Below are 12,646 nucleotides of genomic sequence, written 5' to 3'. Positions count from 1 at the left end.
CCACTACTGGCAGTAGCGGATCTAGAAGCCACCCCCATCTACTCTAGGGCACCATCCCCATCCACAATCCCACCCCACAATGAATGTCAACGTCGTATTGCCTATAGGCCTATAATAATTAATATAGCCGTTCGCCGATCGTTATCTCGCTGGAAAGCAATTTAATGCAAGTTGATCGACACAGCGAACAACCTGAAGAGGGAATTTCCGGGAGGGGGGGGGGTCCCCCTGAGAAAATTTGAGTCAATTTTCTGATTTGGGTTCATTGCTGGGAACAACTTCTTGTGAAAGAGAGGAACAAAAATAGGACACATCTCGAGATCTACGTTCTATTCTGCCTGTTGTGTGGGAGTTAACACCACAGAGTAAAAATATTGTGTTAACACAACATTTGGTACAACTAACTAAACTGGGCGGTTCACTAGGTCTACTGCATATGGTAATATTCTTTAAGTGGCATTTAGTAACTGGGCAGAAAAATAAACTATAAACATACTTATGGAAAACATACTTATGACTTATGGTTATTATAGTTTATCGTGCATATGATATAGTGGTGAGATGGCATAAGACGACAGCGAAGTTGTAGAATGATGACATATGGAATCGAGCCCCGTATAGGCGCGAAAAACATTTCATGTAGCGACGTATAATATGTAAAATACTGAACTTGTAATTTTGGGGGACTGGGTCTGAGAGGAGGGGGTGGGGCTGTCTTAAAATTTCTCTCAAAAAGCACAATAAGTGCAAGAGCACGAAATGGCAATAAATCGAAAACACGTCCATGGGTCAAATTACGACAAACTTTGAATTCTGTACGAAGTAGGCCTATGTGCTAAGAAAATTGCCTGCCCTCGATCGGACTGGTCCGACTTAGGCTATATAGTTTTTCTATAACCCTCCAATTATTTCTAAATGACGATTATTTCTAAAAACGATAGATTTCGGTGAATTATATGACGTACGGTACCTCATCCCAATATCACTGTGAATTGTGATAAAAGCTGATTTAACGGGGCCTTTAATTTTGACTTCCAGACCACTAATAGAACCCATCCAAACCCGTTGTCCCCGGTATAAGTCACTGAAAAGATCGTGGTCAAAGCAATTATGATTTTTGGTGTTATTTTTTTATATTTTAATAAACTACAATTAAATCTCTTATATTTGTTCCAAATTTAAAGGGTTGTTTGGCCTATACTAGGATTAACTTGTGAAGGTCTTTCACTCGGTCGGTACTGTCGGCTAACAACGAAGACCTTTAGCACAGATATAGAATTCAGGTCATTTCTATGTTTAAATCTGCGAACATTCGTCTTTTCTTAATGTAGGCCTACACATAAAATTTATTCCATTTATGATCATTGAATTTCATTTTTTCTTTTAAAAGCTTGCGAAAATGCAAGAGTTATGCCCCTTTCTAAGTTTGACCTTTGACGTCCCAGATTAGACACGTGACCCCTAAGACAGCCAATCAAAAAAATTCAGTGTTGCCGCCATCTTTACCATTGAAACCGCGAGACAGCCAAGGAAGTCTAATATGTCTTGTTTATAAGGATTTAAATAACTACCCTGCCTTAGAATTCTTTATAAGTAAATAAAATGGCCACCGATGGAGGGGGCAAACTTAAGCCAAAGCGTTCTCAACCGGCACAAAAACCCTATGAGAGAAGAAAGGTACGTTGCATCGACATTGCCGATTGCTTACACACGTGAGAACCCATTTTTAGGTGAACGTGTTTCATTATCAAGATTTTGAAATTATTTTTGAAATAATTGCTTTAGGATGATTAATATTTGTCATTGTGAAACTTATATTCTAAATGATATTTATGTAGCCGGTAGGGCAGTCTGCAATTACAACTTCTAATATAAATCAGCATTATTAAAATTTAATTGTCGACTTTACTTTCTGTTCTCTGACGAATGTCACGACAGAAAATGCCGAGTCCCTAGTTCATAGATTTGTAAGTTAGGCGACTATGACCATTAGTCGATAAACGCTAAAACATTAGAACTTTAAAATACTGAAGTTGAGTAGGTTTACTTGGTTCTAAAAGTGGATGACATGAGATTGAATGTTTTACAACCGAACAGATTTGAATTGCCACTGGCACTGACTAGTCCTAGGCCTAATTTAATTTATTAGCATTGTAAAATTTTATAAAATCCATATACAGTAATACAGTATTTGACAATGTCATGCCTGGCGTTAATGAAGTTCTCAGAAACAGTCAGTTATGTCATATTCTTGTATTACTATTAGCTTTTCATGATGAATCTGTGCTTGGCACGATGTAATTTTCGGAGATCAAGGACACTGATAGTGATATCATTGTTTTGCGAAAGGATATAATAGGTTTTGGCACAATTAATGTGTTTGTATTTCACAACAGATTGCAAGATAAATTTAATAGCGGTCCAGATATCACCCTACCAGTGAAGAGAGTAGTGTGTTAATCATACTCACCGCATGTAACGAGGTCCAAGTTTACAAATCCCCTTTTATATCCTATAAAAATGAGCCTCCATACATTTGTCAGTTACATATTCTCACTGTTCGGTAAAATAAGCCAACTTTTTGATTGGAAAATGTGTAAGACTTCTGAATATGCTGCCAACTCACTAGAACATTGTTCACTATGCTGCAGATTTCGGTATAAAGTGGAGGCAGGAATGTGACCCTGACCTTAAAAATCAGGGAATTTCAAAAAGGTATTGTACCTGTTGGTGGCTTTATTTACATCTTGACAAAACCTGCCATGCCATATTCATATGATATTGTTTATCTTTCAGTCATTGTACAAGAAAGTTACAGATACAGTAAAGGATTTATTGTCACCCTCCTGGTTAACCGATATAGTTTCAACTGTAAAGAAGTCACCACCAAAACAGAATTATCCCAGTACATTAGACGAAGATGAAGATGAAATGTTTATGGTAAAATATAATGCCTTAGTTTTGATCATCAAATGTATTGTAAATTATAATCAGGGTGTGGAATAAGGGACATCTGATGCTTTGAGGCCTATGAAAACTCTTATACTCCTTCATCTTATACTCCAGATCAACTTATATGGACAAAGGTCCAAATATTGAAGTCCAGAAAAACAATTTCTATCAGAAACAGAATCTTTCTTCCAACATTGTTCTTGTGGAAATAAACACATTTTCTTCTCATATTTTTGCATGACAGATCTGTTTCAGTTAAATTAGCCAATCTGAAAAATGTTGCAATTAGACACCTTCTGTTCTGATTTTTGTAACATTGTTACTTCTCATATTATCACCATGTGAAGAAGACAAGAGTGTTTATTGTCTAGTATTTATTGGGAGTTTTAAAATGTTAACTTGTTCAAGTGTACCAAGAACAATACTTGAAACATTACTCATGTCAGTCCTACATTTAGCAACTAAATATTTTACATTAACTAATATTATGGGCTATGTTTTGATGTACATCGGCACAGTGTTAGGCATGGATAGCATTCTTGTACATGTAACTTTCCTGCGTTGACCAGGCTTTTGAAGACGGGCGGCTAAAGATACAAAAAAATAAACCTGTACTCCACATTTACTTATCTAAAATTATGGTAACTCTGTGTTGAAATGATAAGTTATTTTTCTACATTGATTGAGTTTGCCTGTATGGAGGACTTACATATGTATGCATTATTATTTTTCTAGAACAAATTTTGAAATCTTTGTGTGCTGCAAATGTTATTGTAATGCATATTTACAGTGGGTGTGGTTAAAAATAAATCCCTTTTTTGTGGCAAAAGTGAGTGAACAATTTACAAAAGAGTTAAATAATGTAGGCTATGAAAGAATAACAATGGTACAGGTACAGTATTACATGTATCTACTCACTGCCTTTCCTTTGTATTTGTACATGTACTATTAAATATATCTATGATATAATTATTAATAGAAGTTAATATATGAAATTTATTTTACAGAGTCCACCGCAGTCACCAAATCAGGTGAATTCTTACAGTGGGCCTCCAAGAATTGCATCTCAGTTAGAAAATAAACTACCGGCTCCTCAGCCTAAACGATCTAGAGTGCCAGTACCTTCAGTTTCCCTGAATAATCCGGCTTTTGGTTCTTCAACTTCTCATCCAGGTGGAAGTTTTAGTTCGTCGCAGTTACCGTTATCAAGATATGGTACTAGTACTAATAACCCTAGTACCAGTACAAATAGAAATGTTGTTACAAGGTCACCTATACATGGTTAGTATCTTTAAGTGGTGATTCACCCACCCCGCTTTCTGGTGAAATTATGAGATCGGCTAGTCACAATAATTCTTGAAAACACAATGACTACCCTATGACAATGAGTTTTTTTTCTTGTGTCTTTCTGGGAATATGTGACTTGTTGGAATCCTATCAGAGTAATTGCCTGTCTTCATAAACTTGAAAATACAGTTTCAAACTGGTCCTACAGTGAAACTTATTATAATATCATCATGATGGAAGTGAAGCCTCAGTACTTAGTGTCGATGATAGGCTTTGTCCATGACAATGCATATGTAACAATCTCTACCATTCTAGCTTCACATGGGGGATTGGATGGCCGAATGGTTAGCACATGCGCGCTGTATCATAAAGTCTGTCATTATTATTATTATTATTATTATTGTTCGATTTATATAGCGCTTCATTACACGTGAAGTGTTTCTAAGCGCATATCACAAACATATACTTCAAACACACAGAAACAATCAAAATCAGGAGAACATAATTAAACACAGCTGCCTGTTAGGCGCTATTAGTATTATTCAAAGGTTTATATCCAACAAATCAACCGGCTAATCTCAATATTGAACTCAGTCGAGGTATTACCTGATGAACACCTACACCAAGTAGAGTTCAAAAATAAAAACGAAGTTTAAAAGAATCAACTTCATTAACAAAAATTAAACAATCAAAAACTAAACAGATAAATCAAATTCAAACGAAACAAATAAAACAAAGAAAATTGAGTGAACTGGTGTACATGTAGTTTCGATTCCCTAGTTGTACGTGGCAAGGTGTAGGGTCGTCTGTCCAACCTTGTGGGTTCCTCCGGGTCCTCCGGTTTCCTCCTACGCGCAATCAAATTATCGAGAAAAAAAAATGAACAATGTGTTAGTCCCAAAATGACCTTGTTTGTGCCTAGTGGACCTTAAACCCCATTTCTCTCTCTAGCTTCACACATACTCTGCGGTATCAAATGTCATTAAGAGGTAGTAATGTGATAAATTGTCAAATTAGAATCTGTAGCGTTATCGGTTGTTTTACAAAGTGTGTCTTATTTTTTTCATTTATTCGCCATATTATACCATATTAATCATAATACGTAACATTGTAACAGTGATCTGAAAGATAAAATATCCAAACTGTTGAATATGAAAGTAGTAAATGTTTCTACTAGCTAGACAGTAAAATAGATATTGAATACTTCCATTCTTTATCACAGGCATCGATTTACTAAAATATTTCAATTGTAAACCCTGAAATAGTAATGTATGAAGTAAATAAATTAGCCATAATTTCTTTTTGTATGCAAAACTCATTATGTTTTAAAAAGACTTTTCACTAAACCTATTTTATAAGATTTATAAGGTCACATTTAACTTTTCAGATAATGTATCTCATTTAGCCACTGGTTATTCGTTTGAGCAACAGACCAATCTGTTAAATTTAAATGAAAAGGAATTACAGCAAATAAAAGATAACCTGTCTACAGGTCAAACTAAATCCACATCAGATTCAGAAGATCAACATTCTAGGACAATGGCTAGAAATACTAGTTTAAAAACTGATGGTAAATAAAATATATTTTAATGTATGTCAATTCAAGATATTAAATTTTTAAATCGTCAAAGTGGGGTTTGAATATCCACCCATTCGCTTGTGTAATTCAGAATTGAGGGAAAACTCGAAAAACCCTCGAAGTAAGGCCAACAATCATACTTCTTGTCTTGCACAATCCTTGTATCCAAACCACAACATGTTGTCCCAAAAAGGTTTATTTTTAGTCTTATATAATTTGAGGGATTAAAACTTTGCTAATTGATTGACAGTATGGACTAAAATGGACTATAAATCTAATACATTCTTTACTGAAATCCCTATCAACATTGTTGAAGTGTTATGTAATGCCTTAAGTCCTGTATCTTACTTTCCTTAGGCTCATCACAAAGAGCTAGAGTTTGGCAGAATGAAGTGTGTCAACCAATACGGCCAATAGAACCTGTTGTTACTGACAAACCCTCTTTTAAAGCCTCATTATTTGGTTCACCTGTTATAGTAAGTGTAATAGAAGTTTTAAACTTTTTTTATTATAAAAATAGGCAGTCATAACTTTAATTGATCATATTGTGAACTCTCGATCTAGCATAATTCTATTTCGTAAATATCCATGACCATTATGAGATCACGTGTGATAGTACTGCGCAGGTGTAAGTTCAGTGTACTAGCAGAGTTGCATCTGATTTTTGGTGTTTTCAGTGAGCTAGTGGGCATATGGAAATGAAAATAGCATTAGTCAGTGAATTTCCTGATTTCCTCCATATAGATTTTCAATTTGATTATCCTGATTATTGTTTGAGGGAGATCATTTCTTATCTGAGATAAGGCAAAGCAAGTCAAGCTAAATGTTTCATCTTTTATGAGTGTTTAACTTTTTACTCCTTGGTTCATGGTATTGTTAAATAGTATTTGTGAAGTGAAGTTATATGTTAATTATTGCAGGATACAAGTTTACTGGGTGATGATGTGTTAAATCAATCATCTTTTTATCCTGGTAAAACTACATTTGGAGGATCGTCATCTGTCAGAAACAGAAGTCGTTTAAATGTTACAGCTCCATATCAGGTGATCATTTATTAAAATGTTTTTTGGGACATTATAATTCATTTTCTAATTGAGGTACCGTAGCGTGTTGATGTTTTGGGGTATGATGACTTTGATTCTATTGCAGTTAGAGTGAAAGCATTTGGGGTACAGTTTCATTATGTCATTACATTGACGAAATTTGATAATGAACATTTTCTGCTCAGGTTATGCAGAGTGATAAACAATTTGATTGCTAGATGCTTTATAAAAAGATAATGTGCAAATAATTAATGACTGTCACTTTTTATTTTGGGATTGAAGCTGGGGAGATTGTCCTTACTGTTAATTATTTATTTGCCTTGAAGATCAGTTTCGAAAACAAATTAATATATCAAAATTAATCAAATCAACAATTTAATTTTTGATTGCAATCAGCTAGGTCAAATTACAATTAAAGTTTAACCTCTTGTATTCTTTTTCAGACTGCTTTACCAATACGCAAACATATGACACCAAAATTAGCCAATAACTCTTTCAGTGCTGTTACAAGTTCATCTGCCAGAAGAATTTTAGAATCGTTAGAAAGAATGTCCACACCATTATCGGTTAGCTATGAGCTTTATTTTATTGTGCAGATATCTTCATTGAAAGTACTTAGACTCTAAGTTCAAGTGCTTGTTTTAGTTTTTTGGTTCTTTTAGAAAAATCTTTCTCATTTCATAATATTGAGAAATCACTGGATTTTTTGGTGAAAAGAAAACCAGATTGATTTCTCTATTTAGGGCGAGAAAGAGAGAAAATAAGTTTACTGTTCATGAGTTAAGGCAGATGGCCCTTCTTATCATTTAGAAACCAAGCATGGTCCAGTGAAATGATGGAGACAAACGTCGGAACACAAAGTCTTGTCTTGAAATGTTTGGGGGGGGGGGGCTTTTTTTTTCATAAATTGACTGGACTAATATTGCTATTCATATATTGTATTTTAGGATGTGAAAAAGATTCCTATGGAAGTTCCTTCTGTCTCGGACTCTTTGTTTTCCTTTACGGTATGTGTTATCTATTTGATATTCACAAACTTTGTTTATGGTTGTTTTCTGCTAGATAAACAATGGTGTGTCAAATTTGATTCTGTGGTGCTGTCTTCCTTATTTTTAGCAATGTATGACTACATGATAAATATGATTAAGCATTAGTAATTTTAGAAAACATTGATTAAAAAATTATTGTGTAATTTTATTTTTAGCCATCAAGTTACAGACGGCAGTCCCGGTCTTTCCAACCATCTGTTTTATCACGAAGATCTCTTGATGTATGTTTTGGGGTGTTTTTTTTTTTTTTATTGCATTGAATTTACCTAGCTAATCTGTTCAACTTGCCATTCATTCTTCAGTTTTTATCTTTAAGCACAATATTACATTTGTGATAAAACTGGTTAAACACATTCCAAATAAAATATATACTATTCAAAAAAAGTAGGGGATATTTGATTTTTAAGTGTTATTAAAGTCACCTAATGAAACTGACGAAGAAACAAATGACAAAATGAAATGTAGATCACATTCATCGATTTATTCCAAATGATCGTTAGACTAAGTAAGGCACAGACTGACCATTATAAGGGTAAAATGATACCCGGGGTCAAACAGCAAAGTTACCACAGCATCACAACCAAGTCAGTAACGGGTAAAACCTCCTCTGTTTGCCAAACAAGCATTGATCCGACGTGGCATACTCCTAATGAGACGTCTAAGGTCATTTTGGTCCAGATTGTCCCATTCCTGTTGCAACGCAGCAGCAAGTTCTTGGACATTGGCAGGACGTTGTTGCCGTTGACGTAACCTCTGTCCAAGCATGTCCCAGACATGCTCGATGGGGGAGAGGTCGGGACTCAGTGCTGGCCAAGGTAATGTGGTGATGTTCTGTTGTTGGAGGTAACCTGTAACGATCCTGGCCCTGTGACATCTTGCGTTGTCATCCTGGAAGATGAAACGGCGGCCATGACGTCGTGCGAACGGCACAACATGGACTGCCAAGATGTTGTCCCGGTAGTACTGGCCTGTAACACGCCCTGCAACAACATGTAAAGCCGTTCTTCCAGCAACAGTGATGCCTCCCCACACCATAACAAAACCACCCCCAAATCGATCATGTCTGATGACGTTAACGTCTTGGAAGCGCTCGTTTCGACGCCGCCACACCCTCCTACGTCTGTCCAAAAAATCAACAGTGAACCTTGACTCATCTGAAAACATCACATTGCTCCAGCGTCGATTATCCCAGTGTTGACGATCCCTACACCAACGACGTCTTGCCTGAATGTGATGATCTCTCAAACAAGGGATCACGCGAGGACGTCGGGCGCGAAGGGGACCCCTATGCAGTCGATTCCGAATCGTCTGGCCACTCACTCTCACACCAGTGTCTGTTTGAAGACGAGCGCTGATCTGATTTGCTGTGATGACACGATTTCTCAAGGCCAAGGTACGGATAAATCGATCCTGGGCTTGAGTTGTCGCCCTTGGTCGACCTGAGCGTGGTCTGTCCTGTACAGATTGTGTATCACGGTATCTGGACCATATCCTGCTTATGACAGACTGAGAAACATTCATCGTCCGCGCCACAACCGCCTGTGTTGTGCCGATCTGTAGCATGCCAAGGGCACGTAACCTTTCATTTTGGGTAAGTCCGACGCATATCAAAATTTGTTTTCTGGTCACTAAAACAATTAAACTGATGTTTCCACCCTGGAATTCAATGCCACAATGACTGTAACATTCAAAGTCAGAGTCGTGCAAATCTTGGGTTGGACCCCCATGATGATCCCAAGCATCACCTGCATTCCATGCGGTAGCTATTGGTGCGTTTGGGCGTCACATGTAACTGGAAATGTTTCTTCTGTTAGGTTCTATAGTGACTTTTTTCGTAGTCATTTGCATATTTTAGTATTATGCCCCCAAAATCAAATATCCCCTACTTTTTTTGAATAGTATATTAACACAGATCATTGCTATGGTAGATTTGCAACAAAGATTTTATCAAACCAGAAGTGACGCTAGCAAAAGGAATACAACAGAAGTAACCCATATATATAACTGACTGAAGTTTAGAGAGATAATAGATACACGGTCGATTTTCAGCTCACGGATAATTCCTTTAAGGACGAAAAATTGTAATATTCGACTGAGAGACGATATCTGTTCGAAATGAACTATTCATAAAAAAAATGACTGTCACGAGTAGGGCTGTGTCGATACAGTTCATTTTCGATACGATACGTATCGCGATATGGTGACATCACTTATTATGCCCAAAATAATCTCAAACTACATTCTCTTTCAAGACATTTGAGAAGAGTAAGCAAGCATCAGGGTTCTTAATCTATTTTGAAACAACCTGCTAGAATAATGTTGGGTCAGTTGAGATCCCGTAGGAAGTGGGTTAATTATAAGAGTCTATTCCCTTTGATATAACTAGACTTCAACAAAAATAATTCTTGGTAATTTATGGAGAATGCCGTATGTATAGGATTACCACAAAAATAACGACAGAGGTACACCTTTTGAAAATTTTCCATATTTAATTCACGTACCAACTTGAAGTTTACGTCAGTAATATTCCAGACTAAATTACCGTCTTCGTTTATTCGATGAAACGTTCGCGTTTCATAAGTCAATGATCTAAAATATTAGTATTTTTCTACTATTGCCAGTATCAGAAAACGCTTTACATGTAGCCAAAATAGGCTAATACGGCACCATGGCATTTCTTCATAACACAATATGTAGTTTTCTGTCAATCACTTAACAAGTCACGTAACTTGCAAAAGTTTTTATTCATTCGCCAATGATAGACACATGGTACAATTGTCACATGACAACCATACTTGAAATTGCTTTAAAAAAAAATTCCGCACGATTATGATATAGCCTTCAATAAAAACGACAATATTTTTAAATTTAAGCCTTTGTCAGAATGTGTATAAAATTAAAATCATAACGGTAAGCGCTATTTAGAACTGGTTTATTGACCTAATTCGCCACCGATATGTCACGCGTCATTGAAATTCAGCATTGGAGATGCCATCAGGAAAATATATTATTAAATGATTGTTTCTCGGTGTATTCAGTGTTCTATCAGGGGATTATATTCAATGAAGATTTAAATTTACCTAACAATTGGTCAATGAATCCATCAATGTATGATCCAGTTATTATTATGATATCTACTGGTACCTGGAATTCATACACGGCGTGGAAGACGCTCGATTGGCAAACCATGCTGAGATCGTCTTCTTTCGTCACGTAGGTTTCAATTCATGGTCTTTCTTAACTGAATAATTTTTTCAACAATACGGCGATACGGCCATATATATCGATATAAATATCGCTGGAACGTATCGATACATATCGATATATCGACACAGCCCTAGTCACGAGATAAGGGAAATATAGAAAAAGTCTGTATATTACCTTTTAAGCAATAATTATAGTTTATTCCTGTAACTTTATGAATTAACTAAAGCCATTATTTTTTTTACAATTAGTCAATTCCTTTTATGAATTGTTAGTTTCGAACAGATATCCTCTCACAGTCTAATACTACAACTTTTCGTCCTTAAAGGAATTATCAGTAAGCTTAAACTCGACCATCTCTCTCAACTTTAGTCAGTTGTAAGGATTATTTGTGTTTTCTTTTTGCTAGTGACACTAATTTAATCAAATCTTTGTTGGACATCTACCATAGCAATGATCTCTGTGTTAATATTATATTTGGAATGTGTTTAACCAGTTCTATCACTTCTGTAATATTGGCCGCCACCAACATTGTCCTTAAATAGACAGAATACTAACGAGTGTGTGTATTGTATCATGTATACTTCAGAAAGGTTATCTAATTGGAGATAATTCAGCATTGCAGCTTTGGGACAGTCTTTAACATGCACTTTTTAGGTTTGATTATGTCATTTTCAAACAAATAAATAAAATTTGTTTACTATTTATCTTTTTTTCTGTTTTCAGGTCCCTATAAGAAGTGGCCCACCCACTAGTCAAATAAGAACACATTCTATAGCTTCTATATCTAGAAATAGACAGACAGTAACATCCACACCAATATCTAGTAGAAAAGTCTCTTTGACACAAGAAGATTCAAATGTAAGAAATTTTGATACTTTTATTTAATTCTACAAGACTGTCCCTTTTAGTCTAGTTATTGCATGTAATGATTAGAACTGTAGAAGATTACACCTGAAATAATATGTAGATTTGGTTGTGTTTGATAATCATTAGAAAGTATCAACTCATCCAGACATGGTTATAAACCTATATTATCGCCATGTTTTATGGAGGAGAATGTTATTCCCCAGCAACTGGACGACTGTCTTCATTACGTTCCCATCCTTTTTACGCTTGCTTTCCTTAGCTAATAGATACAATAAGTGATCACACAAATATTCCCATTCAAATGCTTTTCAAGGCTATGCACTCTGCTTTTTTTGTATTGTTCAATATCAAGTAAAACTAATGGAATTCAACCATATATTTCTATACGCCCACATTTTCAAGTGGACGTATATTGTCGTCGCCCCAGTCTGTCCATCCACAATTTGTTTGTAGGCACTCTACAGGTCACAATTCTTATCCAATTTTGACGAAACTTGAAATATAGGTTGATCTCCAAAAAAGATCTCTGTTGCTTTAGATATTGGCATGTATCGGATTGAAACTTCATTTTTAGCTTGTGGCCACTCTAGAGGTCACAATTTGTATCGATTTAGATGAAACTTGAAATGTATGTTTATAACCCAAAGATCTCAGTTCCTTTC

At 35.7% G+C, this 12,646-nt stretch overlaps 1 protein-coding gene across 2 annotated transcripts in view; it reads left to right on the top strand.

The window, feature by feature from the left end:
- The first annotated feature begins 1,500 nt into the window (after positions 1-1,500).
- Positions 1,501-12,646, top strand: part of LOC126819248 (nuclear pore complex protein Nup153) — a 36,537-nt gene continuing 25,391 nt past the window's right edge. For both annotated transcript variants that reach the window (XM_050547184.2, XM_050547183.2), the window contains exons 1-10: positions 1,501-1,677; positions 2,797-2,940; positions 3,960-4,233; positions 5,627-5,809; positions 6,176-6,294; positions 6,739-6,861; positions 7,305-7,427; positions 7,809-7,868; positions 8,066-8,131; positions 11,841-11,975. In XM_050547184.2, the coding sequence (XP_050403141.1) occupies positions 1,603-1,677; positions 2,797-2,940; positions 3,960-4,233; positions 5,627-5,809; positions 6,176-6,294; positions 6,739-6,861; positions 7,305-7,427; positions 7,809-7,868; positions 8,066-8,131; positions 11,841-11,975 (1,302 nt within the window). In that variant the 5' untranslated portion in view covers positions 1,501-1,602. The remainder of the gene's footprint in view (positions 1,678-2,796; positions 2,941-3,959; positions 4,234-5,626; positions 5,810-6,175; positions 6,295-6,738; positions 6,862-7,304; positions 7,428-7,808; positions 7,869-8,065; positions 8,132-11,840; positions 11,976-12,646) is intronic.

The sequence above is a fragment of the Patella vulgata genome, chromosome 4, assembly GCF_932274485.2.
Source record: "Patella vulgata chromosome 4, xgPatVulg1.2, whole genome shotgun sequence".
NCBI lineage: Eukaryota > Metazoa > Mollusca > Gastropoda > Patellidae > Patella > Patella vulgata.
This window is presented reverse-complemented; position numbering and strand designations above follow the sequence as displayed.